Source organism: Coregonus clupeaformis, unplaced genomic scaffold (assembly GCF_020615455.1).
Source record: "Coregonus clupeaformis isolate EN_2021a unplaced genomic scaffold, ASM2061545v1 scaf1293, whole genome shotgun sequence".
In the NCBI taxonomy this organism is placed as follows: domain Eukaryota; kingdom Metazoa; phylum Chordata; class Actinopteri; order Salmoniformes; family Salmonidae; genus Coregonus; species Coregonus clupeaformis.
The window spans coordinates 52,501-65,204 of record NW_025534747.1 but is presented as its reverse complement, the minus strand read 5'-3'; the positions used below and the strand labels follow the sequence as shown (position 1 = coordinate 65,204).

The window sequence follows — 12,704 nt, the reverse complement described above, 5'->3', positions numbered from 1 at the left end:
TGTACTAACACCTGTACTAACACCTGTACTAACACCTGTACTAACACCTGTACTAACCCCTGTACTAACCCCTGTACTAACCCCTGTACTAACACCTGTACTAACACCTGTACTAACACCTGTACTAACACCTGTACTAACCCCTGTACTAACACCTGTACTAACCCTGTACTAACACCTGTACTAACCCCTGTACTAACCCCTGTACTAACCCCTGTACTAACCCCTGTACTAACCCCTGTACTAACCCCTGTACTAACACCTGTACTAACCCTGTACTAACACCTGTACTAACACCTGTACTAACCCTGTACTAACACCTGTACTAACACCTGTACTAACCCCTGTACTAACCCCTGTACTAACACCTGTACTAACACCTGTACTAACACCTGTACTAACACCTGTACTAACACCTGTACTAACACCGTACTAACACCGTACTAACACCTGTACTAACCCCTGTACTAACACCTGTACTAACACCTGTACTAACACCTGTACTAACACCTATACTAACACCTGTACTAACACCTATACTAACACCTGTACTAACCCCTGTACTAACACCTGTACTAACACCTGTACTAACCCCTGTACTAACCCCTGTACTAACCCCTGTACTAACCCCTGTACTAACACCTGTACTAACACCTGTACTAACACCTGTACTAACCCTGTACTAACACCTGTACTAACACCTGTACTAACCCCTGTACTAACCCCTGTACTAACCCCTGTACTAACACCTGTACTAACACCTGTACTAACCCCTGTACTAACACCTGTACTAACACCTGTACTAACACCTGTACTAACCCCTGTACTAACCCCTGTACTAACACCTGTACTAACAGTGACGGTTGGCTACTTTGAAGAATCACAAATATAAAATATATTTTGATTTGTTTAACACTTTTTTGGTTACTACATGTTTCCATATGTGTTATTTCATAGTTTTGATGTCTTCACTATTATTCTACAATGTAGAAAATAGTACAAATAAAGAAAAACCCTTGAATGAGCAGGTGTGTCTAAACTTTTGACTGGTACTGTATATATACACCAACCAGCAAGACGCGGCAAGACGCGGCAAGACGCAGCAAGACGCGGCAAGACGCGGCAAGACGCAGCAAGACGCAGCAAGACGCAGGGTCAGATGATGAAAACATCAGTAGCTATGACATCATTATAAGCACCAAGTGGCCTTGATAAATAGTGAAAATCTGCACCAAAGCAATAATGGCATTATAATGAGCACACTGTAAGTGTTGATATGACAGTCAAACATAGTCCATTATTGGCATACTGTAAGTGTCGATATGACAGTCAAACATAGTCCATTATTGGCATACTGTAAGTGTCGATATGACAGTCAAACATAGTCCATTATTGGCATACTGTAAGTGTTGATATGACAGTCAAACATAGTCCATTATTGGCATACTGTAAGTGTCGATATGACAGTCAAACATAGTCCATTATTGGCATACTGTAAGTGTTGATACGACAGTCAAACATAGTCCATTATTGGCATACTGTAAGTGTTGATATGACAGTCAAACATAGTCCATTATTGGCATACTGTAAGTGTCGATATGACAGTCAAACATAGTCCATTATTGGCATACTGTAAGTGTCGATATGACAGTCAAACATAGTCCATTATTGGCATACTGTAAGTGTTGATATGACAGTCAAACATAGTCCATTATTGGCATACTGTAAGTGTCGATATGACAGTCAAACATAGTCCATTATTGGCACACTGTAAGTGTTGATATGACAGTCAAACATAGTCCATTATTGGCATACTGTAAGTGTTGATATGACAGTCAAACATAGTCCATTATTGGCATACTGTAAGTGTCGATATGACAGTCAAACATAGTCCATTATTGGCATACTGTAAGTGTTGATATGACAGTCAAACATAGTCCATTATTGGCATACTGTAAGTGTCGATATGACAGTCAAACATAGTCCATTATTGGCATACTGTAAGTGTTGATACGACAGTCAAACATAGTCCATTATTGGCATACTGTAAGTGTCGATACGACAGTCAAACATAGTCCATTATTGGCATACTGTAAGTGTTGATATGACAGTCAAACATAGTCCATTATTGGCATACTGTAAGTGTTGATACGACAGTCAAACATAGTCCATTATTGGCATACTGTAAGTGTTGATATGACAGTCAAACATAGTCCATTATTGGCATACTGTAAGTGTTGATATGACAGTCAAACATAGTCCATTATTGGCATACTGTAAGTGTTGATACGACAGTCAAACATAGTCCATTATTGGCATACTGTAAGTGTTGATATGACAGTCAAACATAGTCCATTATTGGCACACTGTAAGTGTTGATATGACAGTCAAACATAGTCCATTATTGGCATACTGTAAGTGTTGATATGACAGTCAAACATAGTCCATTATTGGCATACTGTAAGTGTCGATATGACAGTCAAACAGTCCATTATTGGCATACTGTAAGTGTTGATATGACAGTCAAACATAGTCCATTATTGGCATACTGTAAGTGTTGATATGACAGTCAAACATAGTCCATTATTGGCATACTGTAAGTGTCGATATGACAGTCAAACATAGTCCATTATTGGCATACTGTAAGTGTCGATATGACAGTCAAACATAGTCCATTATTGGCATACTGTAAGTGTCGATATGACAGTCAAACATAGTCCATTATTGGCATACTGTAAGTGTCGATATGACAGTCAAACATAGTCCATTATTGGCATACTGTAAGTGCTCGATATGACAGTCAAACATAGTCCATTATTGGCATACTGTAAGTGTTGATACGACAGTCAAACATAGTCCATTATTGGCATACTGTAAGTGTCGATATGACAGTCAAACATAGTCCATTATTGGCATACTGTAAGTGTTGATATGACAGTCAAACATAGTCCATTATTGGCATACTGTAAGTGTTGATACGACAGTCAAACCTAGTCCATTATTGGCATACTGTAAGTGTTGATATGACAGTCAAACATAGTCCATTATTGGCATACTGTAAGTGTCGATATGACAGTCAAACATAGTCCATTATTGGCATACTGTAAGTGTTGATATGACAGTCAAACATAGTCCATTATTGGCATACTGTAAGTGTTGATATGACAGTCAAACATAGTCCATTATTGGCATACTGTAAGTGTCGATATGACAGTCAAACATAGTCCATTATTGGCATACTGTAAGTGTTGATACGACAGTCAAACATAGTCCATTATTGGCATACTGTAAGTGTTGATATGACAGTCAAACATAGTCCATTATTGGCATACTGTAAGTGTCGATATGACAGTCAAACATAGTCCATTATTGGCATACTGTAAGTGTTGATATGACAGTCAAACATAGTCCATTATTGGCATACTGTAAGTGTCGATATGACAGTCAAACATAGTCCATTATTGGCATACTGTAAGTGTTGATATGACAGTCAAACATAGTCCATTATTGGCATACTGTAAGTGTCGATATGACAGTCAAACATAGTCCATTATTGGCATACTGTAAGTGTCGATATGACAGTCAAACATAGTCCATTATTGGCATACTGTAAGTGTTGATATGACAGTCAAACATAGTCCATTATTGGCATACTGTAAGTGTCGATATGACAGTCAAACATAGTCCATTATTGGCATACTGTAAGTGTTGATATGACAGTCAAACATAGTCCATTATTGGCATACTGTAAGTGTCGATATGACAGTCAAACATAGTCCATTATTGGCATACTGTAAGTGTTGATATGACAGTCAAACATAGTCCATTATTGGCATACTGTAAGTGTCGATATGACAGTCAAACATAGTCCATTATTGGCATACTGTAAGTGTCGATATGACAGTCAAACATAGTCCATTATTGGCATACTGTAAGTGTCGATATGACAGTCAAACATAGTCCATTATTGGCATACTGTAAGTGTCGATATGACAGTCAAACATAGTCCATTATTGGCATACTGTAAGTGTTGATATGACAGTCAAACATAGTCCATTATTGGCATACTGTAAGTGTTTCGATATGACAGTCAAACATAGTCCATTATTGGCATACTGTAAGTGTTGATATGACAGTCAAACATAGTCCATTATTGGCATACTGTAAGTGTCGATATGACAGTCAAACATAGTCCATTATTGGCATACTGTAAGTGTCGATATGACAGTCAAACATAGTCCATTATTGGCATACTGTAAGTGTTGATATGACAGTCAAACATAGTCCATTATTGGCATACTGTAAGTGTCGATATGACAGTCAAACATAGTCCATTATTGGCATACTGTAAGTGTTGATATGACAGTCAAACATAGTCCATTATTGGCATACTGTAAGTGTTGATATGACAGTCAAACATAGTCCATTATTGGCATACTGTAAGTGTCGATATGACAGTCAAACATAGTCCATTATTGGCATACTGTAAGTGTCGATATGACAGTCAAACATAGTCCATTATTGGCATACTGTAAGTGTTGATATGACAGTCAAACATAGTCCATTATTGGCATACTGTAAGTGTTGATATGACAGTCAAACATAGTCCATTATTGGCATACTGTAAGTGTTGATATGACAGTCAAACATAGTCCATTATTGGCATACTGTTCAGGTTCAGGCTGAGGCTCAGAAACAGAAGATTACTCATCAGAGAGGATTCATTTCTTCCCCACTATCGGAGTGGTTTTCATTGAGATTTTGTAGCAACGCTAACGCAGCCTGTGCATCCATTGGTCTTGGTCTTCTCACCATTGGAAATGACACACGCTCTCACTGTGTACTCCAATTAGGCCAGAGTACTGATAAGACTGCTTGGATTTACTGGACTGGTATAGGGTACCATTTTGAGGTTACAATTCCCTCGTTCATCAACTCATCCATTCTCCCCCTTCACACTTTATTTCATTTATTTCAGCGGTTATATGTGTGACATTACACTGAACAAAAATATAAACGCAACATGTAAAGTGTTGGTCCCATGTTTCATGAGCTGAAATAAAAGATCACAGAAATGTTCCATATGCACAAAGCTTATTTCTCTCAAATGATGTGCACAAATGTGTTTACATCCCTGATAGTGAGCATTTCTCCTTTGCCAAGATAATCCATCCACCTGACAGGTGTGGCATATCAAGAAGCTGATTAAACAGCATGTTCATTACACAGGTGCACCTTGTGCTGTGGACAATAAAAGGCCACTAAAATGTGCAGTTTTGTCACACAACGCAATGCCACAGATGTCTAACATTTTGAGGGAGCGTGCAATTGGCATGCTGACTGCAGGAATGTCCACCAAAGCTGTTGCCAGAGAATTTAATGTATCTTTCTCTACCATAAGCCACCTCCAGCGTCAGTTCTGTCTGTAATAAAGCCCTTTTGTGGGGAAATATCATTCTGATTGGCTGGGCCTGGCTCCCCAGTGGGTGGGCCCCTGCCCAGGGGCTGGGCCTGGCTCCCCAGTGGGTGGGCCCCTGCCCAGTCATGTGAAATCCATAGATTAGGGCCTAATGACTTTATTTCAATTGACTGAGTTGTTTATATGAACTGTAACTCAGCGAAATCTTAGAAATTGTTGCGTTTATTTTTTGTTCAGTATAGTTTCGGTATAGTTTAGGTTCAGTTTTCGAGGTCATTATCAACTGGGCACGGCACCTTCCACTGTAGGGAGAAGGAGGGGAGCAGGCCCTACTGTCAGGAGAAGGAGCGGAGCAGGCCCTACTGTCAGGAGGAGGAGGGGAGCAGGCCCTACTGTCAGGAGAAGGAGGGGAGCAGGCCCTACTGTCAGGAGGAGGAGCGGAGCAGGCCCTACTGTCAGGAGGAGGAGGGGAGCAGGCCCTACTGTCAGGAGAAGGAGCGGAGCAGGCCCTACTGTCAGGAGGAGGAGGGGAGCAGGCCCTACTGTCAGGAGAAGGAGCGGAGCAGGCCCTACTGTCAGGAGAAGGAGCGGAGCAGGCCCTACTGTCAGGAGGAGGAACGGAGCAGGCCCTACTGTCAGGAGGAGGAGCGGAGCAGGCCCTACTGTCAGGAGGAGGAGCGGAGCAGGCCCTACTGTCAGGAGGAGGAGGGGAGCAGGCCCTACTGTCAGGAGGAGGAGCGGAGCAGGCCCTACTGTCAGGAGAAGGAGGGGAGCAGGCCCTACTGTCAGGAGAAGGAGCGGAGCAGGCCCTACTGTCAGGAGAAGGAGCGGAGCAGGCCCTACTGTCAGGAGGAGGAGCGGAGCAGGCCCTACTGTCAGGAGAAGGAGCGGAGCAGGCCCTACTGTCAGGAGGAGGAGCGGAGCAGGCCCTACTGTCAGGAGAAGGAGCAGGCCCTACTGTCAGGAGGAGGAGCGGAGCAGGCCCTACTGTCAGGAGAAGGAGCGGAGCAGGCCCTACTGTCAGGAGAAGGAGGGGAGCAGGCCCTACTGTCAGGAGGAGGAGCGGAGCAGGCCCTACTGTCAGGAGGAGGAGCGGAGCAGGCCCTACTGTCAGGAGGAGGAGGGGAGCAGGCCCTACTGTCAGGAGAAGGAGGGGAGCAGGCCCTACTGTCAGGAGAAGGAGGGGAGCAGGCCCTACTGTCAGGAGAAGGAGGGGAGCAGGCCCTACTGTCAGGAGAAGGAGGGAAGCAGGCCCTACTGTCAGGAGAAGGAGCGGATTAGGCCCTACTGTCAGGAGAAGGAGCGGAGCAGGCCCTACTGTCAGGAGAAGGAGGGGAGCAGGCCCTACTGTCAGGAGAAGGAGGGGAGCAGGCCCTACTGTCAGGAGAAGGAGGGAGCAGGCCCTACTGTCAGGAGAAGGAGGGGAGCAGGCCCTACTGTCAGGGAAGGGGCCCACTGTCAGGAGAAGGAGGGGAGCAGGCCCTACTGTCAGGAGAAGGAGGGGAGCAGGCCCTACTGTCAGGAGAAGGAGGGGAGCAGGCCCTACTGTCAGGAGGAGGAGCGGAGCAGGCCCTACTGTCAGGAGAAGGAGCGGAGCAGGCCCTACTGTCAGGAGAAGGAGCGGAGCAGGCCCTACTGTCAGGAGAAGGAGCAGAGCAGGCCCTACTGTCAGGAGAAGGAGCGGAGCAGGCCCTACTGTCAGGAGGAGGAGCGGAGCAGGCCCTACTGTCAGGAGAAGGAGCGGAGCAGGCCCTACTGTCAGGAGGAGGAGCGGAGCAGGCCCTACTGTCAGGAGGAGGAGGGGAGCAGGCCCTACTGTCAGGAGAAGGAGGGAAGCAGGCCCTACTGTCAGGAGAAGGAGGGGAGCAGGCCCTACTGTCAGGAGGAGGAGGGAGCAGGCCCTACTGTCAGGAGAAGGAGCGGAGCAGGCCCTACTGTCAGGAGAAGGAGGGAGCAGGCCCTACTGTCAGGAGGAGGAGGGGAGCAGGCCCTACTGTCAGGAGAAGGAGCGGAGCAGGCCCTACTGTCAGGAGAAGGAGGGGCAGGCCCTACTGTCAGGAGGAGGGGGAGCAGGCCCTACTGTCAGGAGGAGGAGGGGAGCAGGCCCTACTGTCAGGAGAAGGAGGGGAGCAGGCCCTACTGTCAGGAGAAGGAGCGGAGCAGGCCCTACTGTCAGGAGAAGGAGGGAGCAGGCCCTACTGTCAGGAGAAGGAGCGGAGCAGGCCCTACTGTCAGGAGAAGGAGGGGAGCAGGCCCTACTGTCAGGAGAAGGAGGGAGCAGGCCCTACTGTCAGGAGAAGGAGGAGCAGGCCCTACTGTCAGGAGAAGGAGAGGCCCTACTGCAGGAGGAGGAGGGGAGCAGGCCCTACTGTCAGGAGAAGGAGGGGAGCAGGCCCTACTGTCAGGAGGAGGAGGGAGCAGGCCCTACTGTCAGGAGAAGGAGGGGAGCAGGCCCTACTGTCAGGAGGAGGAGGGGAGCAGGCCCTACTGTCAGGAGAAGGAGCGGGAGCAGGCCCTACTGTCAGGAGGAGGAGGGGAGCAGGCCCTACTGTCAGGAGAAGGAGGGGCAACGGGGGAAACCATTCATAATATGACGTGCCCTCCTAAAACTGCTTCCAACTCCAGTTCTGTTTGCGACATTAAGATTCTAACAGCAGTGTGTTATATGGACCTGTTATGGGTCCTGGTCAAAGGTTGTGCACTATATAGGGAATAGGGTGCCATTTGGATGGAACAATAAGAAACAATAAATAAATAAATAAAATAGTGTACATACCAGAACGGTGTAGATGTGGAGACATCTGTAAACAGGAGAGAAGTCCACCAGGTCCTGGGCTGTTAACACCTGGGAGGTTAAACCACGTTACGTTAGTGAACCACAGTCAGGAATCAGGAGGTTAAACCACGTTACGTTAGTGAACCACAGTCAGGAATCAGGAGGTTAAACCACGTTACGTTAGTGAACCACAGTCAGGAATCAGGAGGTTAAACCATGTTACGTTAGTGAACCACAGTCAGGAATCAGGAGGTTAAACCATGTTACGTTAGTGAACCAGTCAGGAATCAGGAGGTTAAACCACGTTACGTTAGTGAATCACAGTCAGGAATCAGGAGGTTAAACCACGTTACGTTAGTGAACCACAGTCAGGAATCAGGAGGTTAAACCACGTTACGTTAGTGAACCAGTCAGGAATCAGGAGGTTAAACCACGTTACGTTAGTGAACCACAGTCAGGAATCAGGAGGTTAAACCATGTTACGTTAGTGAATCACAGTCAGGAATCAGGAGGTTAAACCATGTTACGTTAGTGAATCACAGTCAGGACTCAGGAGGTTAAACCACGCTACGTTAGTGAACCACAGTCAGGAATCAGGAGGTTAAACCACGTTACGTTAGTGAACCAGTCAGGAATCAGGAGGTTAAACCACGTTACGTTAGTGAACCAGTCAGGAATCAGGAGGTTAAACCACGTTACGTTAGTGAACCAGTCAGGAATCAGGAGGTTAAACCACGTTACGTTAGTGAACCACAGTCAGGAATCAGGAGGTTAAACCACGTTACGTTAGTGAATCACAGTCAGGAATCAGGAGGTTAAACCACGTTACGTTAGTGAACCACAGTCAGGAATCAGGAGGTTAAACCATGTTACGTTAGTGAACCAGTCAGGAATCAGGAGGTTAAACCACGTTACGTTAGTGAACCACAGTCAGGAATCAGGAGGTTAAACCACGTTACGTTAGTGAACCACAGTCAGGAATCAGGAGGTTAAACCATGTTACGTTAGTGAACCACAGTCAGGAATCAGGAGGTTAAACCACGTTACGTTAGTGAACCACAGTCAGGAATCAGGAGGTTAAACCACGTTACGTTAGTGAACCAGTCAGGAATCAGGAGGTTAAACCACGTTATGTTAGTGAATCACAGTCAGGACTCAGGAGGTTAAACCACGTTATGTTAGTGAATCACAGTCAGGAATCAGGAGGTTAAACCACGTTATGTTAGTGAACCAGTCAGGAATCAGGAGGTTAAACCACGTTACGTTAGTGAATCACAGTCAGGAATCAGGAGGTTAAACCACGTTATGTTAGTGAATCACAGTCAGGAATCAGGAGGTTAAACCACGTTATGTTAGTGAACCACAGTCAGGAATCAGGAGGTTAAACCATGTTACGTTAGTGAACCAGTCAGGAATCAGGAGGTTAAACCACGTTACGTTAGTGAATCACAGTCAGGAATCAGGAGGTTAAACCACGTTACGTTAGTGAATCACAGTCAGGAATCAGGAGGTTAAACCACGTTACGTTAGTGAATCACAGTCAGGAATCAGGAGGTTAAACCACGTTACGTTAGTGAACCAGTCAGGAATCAGGAGGTTAAACCACGTTACGTTAGTGAACCACAGTCAGGAATCAGGAGGTTAAACCACGTTACGTTAGTGAACCACAGTCAGGAATCAGGAGGTTAAACCACGTTACGTTAGTGAACCACAGTCAGGACTCTGTGTCATTCACTCATTTCAAGAGTTTCATGATCACTTTGGCTCTTCTTCCAAATCATTTACAGGGTGCGTTTACATTAAGTGTGGATAACGTCAATATACGTGTTGTTTTAATAAATGACCAAAGAGTAGGAAAAGTTCCTTTGTGAAGAATCCTCTCTCACCTCCTCCTCTGATTGGTCCTCCTCCGCGGCGAGGCCGTTGTTCTGCGTTGGCGTCTGGCCGTTCAGGGAGGAGCCTGGCTTGGTGAAGCCCATCCCACTGTCCTGCTTCTGAACCACACTGTTAAAGGTCCTGTGCTGCTGTACCTGGGCGGTGAGCACAACACAGTCACACCTCTCTCCTGCTCACAGGACGCTTCCAAAGCTTCCTAGCACAAGATCAGACATCTTTGGTCCATTTTCTCCAATAGATTTATGATGATCTTAGTGCTACAAAGCTCCAGGGGAAGCTCCAGGGGAAGCTCCCCCACCCCCCCAGAATAAAAGAATAAAAGAGCACAGTAAGCAGTTCATATCAACACATCACACCAAGAGCACCCCTCCCTCCCTCCCTCCCTCCCTCCATCCCTCCACCCCTCCCTCCCTCCCTCCACCCCTCCCTCCCTCCCTCCCTCCCTCCTTCCCTCCCTCCACCCCTCCCTCCCTCCATCCCTCCCTCCATCCCTCCACCCCTCCCTCCCTCCCCCTCCATCCCTCCCTCCATCCCTCCATCCCTCCCTCCACCCCTCCCTCCCTCCATCCACCCGTCTCATACCCGTCTCATTGCTGCCTGTTTCTATACAATAACAACAGTCTCATACCTGTTTCATGGCGGTCTCTCCGATCCTGTCCGAGTGTTTCCTGATGCTCTCCAGGAAGTCCTTGAGGTCGGACATGGAGATGTCCTTAATGTCCTCTCTGAGCTTGGGCAGGTTCTCGGCCATGATCTGACAGAAGCGGTAGCGGCCGACCCGGGGGATGGAGACCTTCTCCAGCTGCTCCATGGTCTTCAACGCAGCATAGTACCTGGAAGACAGACACCTCTCTAGTCTGGAGTACCTGGAAGACAGACACCTCTCTCTAGTCTGGAGTACCTGGAAGACACAACACCTCTCTCTAGTCTGGAGTACCTGGAAGACAGACACCTCTCTCTAGTCTGGAGTACCTGGAAGACAGACACCTCTCTCTAGTCTGGAGTACCTGGAAGACAGACACCTCTCTCTAGTATGGTGTACCTGGAAGACAGACACCTCTCTCTAGTCTGGAGTACCTGGAAGACAGACACCTCTCTCTAGTCTGGAGTACCTGGAAGACAGACACCTCTCTCTAGTCTGGAGTACCTGGAAGACAGACACCTCTCTCTAGACTGGAGTACCTGGAAGACAGACACCTCTCTAGTCTGGAGTACCTGGAAGACAGACACCTCTCTCTAGTCTGGAGTACCTGGAAGACACGACACCTCTCTCTAGTCTGGAGTACCTGGAAGACAGACACCTCTCTCTAGTCTGGAGTACCTGGAAGACAGACACCTCTCTCTAGTCTGGAGTACCTGGAAGACAGACACCTCTCTCTAGTCTGGAGTACCTGGAAGACAGACACCTCTCTCTAGTCTGGAGTACCTGGAAGACAGACACCTCTCTCTAGTCTGGAGTACCTGGAAGACACGACACCTCTCTCTAGTCTGGTGTACCTGGAAGACAGACACCTCTCTCTAGCCTGGAGTACCTGGAAGACAGACACCTCTCTCTAGTCTGGAGTACCTGGAAGACAGACACCTCTCTCTAGTCTGGAGTACCTGGAAGACAGACACCTCTCTCTAGTCTGGAGTACCTGGAAGACAGACACCTCTCTCTAGTCTGGAGTACCTGGAAGACAGACACCTCTCTCTAGTCTGGAGTACCTGGAAGACAGACACCTCTCTCTAGTCTGGAGTACCTGGAAAGACAGACACCTCTCTCTAGTCTGGAGTACCTGGAAGACAGACACCTCTCTCTAGTCTGGAGTACCTGGAAGACAGACACCTCTCTCTAGTCTGGAGTACCTGGAAGACCGACACCTCTCTCTAGTCTGGAGTACCTGGAAGACAGACACCTCTCTAGTCTGGAGTACCTGGAAGACAGACACCTCTCTCTAGTCTGGAGTACCTGGAAGACAGACACCTCTCTCTAGACTGGAGTACCTGGAAGACAGACACCTCTCTCTAGTCTGGAGTACCTGGAAGACAGACACCTCTCTCTAGTCTGGAGTATCTGAAAGACAGACACCTCTCTCTAGTCTGGAGTATCTGAAAGACAGACACCTCTCTCTAGTCTGGAGTACCTGGAAGACAGACACCTCTCTCTAGTCTAGAGTACCTGAAAGACAGACACCTCTCTCTAGTCTGGAGTATCTGAAAGACAGACACCTCTCTCTAGTCTGGAGTACCTGGAAGACAGACACCTCTCTCTAGTCTGGAGTATCTGAAAGACAGACACCTCTCTCTAGTCTGGAGTATCTGAAAGACAGACACCTCTCTCTAGTCTGGAGTACCCGAAGACAGACACCTCTCTCTAGTCTAGAGTACCTGAAAGACAGACACCTCTCTCTAGTCTGGAGTATCTGAAAGACAGACACCTCTCTCTAGTCTGGAGTATCTGAAAGACAGACACCTCTCTCTAGTCTGGAGTACCTGGAAGACAGACACCTCTCTCTAGTCTGGAGTATCTGAAAGACAGACACCTCTCTCTAGTCTGGAGTACCTGGAAGACAGACACCTCTCTCTAGTCTGGAGTACCTGGAAGACAGACACCTCTCTCTAGTCTGGAGT

The 12,704-nt window shown here is 47.0% G+C and overlaps 1 protein-coding gene across 1 annotated transcript in view; it reads right to left on the bottom strand.

Annotated features, from left to right (window-relative positions):
- Positions 1–12,704, bottom strand: part of LOC121578623 (exocyst complex component 6) — a 110,329-nt gene that overhangs the window by 76,991 nt on the left and 20,634 nt on the right. Inside the window, 3 exon segments of the mRNA XM_045217964.1 lie at positions 8,196–8,264; positions 10,082–10,225; positions 10,720–10,924. Of these exon segments, the coding sequence (XP_045073899.1) occupies positions 8,196–8,264; positions 10,082–10,225; positions 10,720–10,924 (418 nt within the window).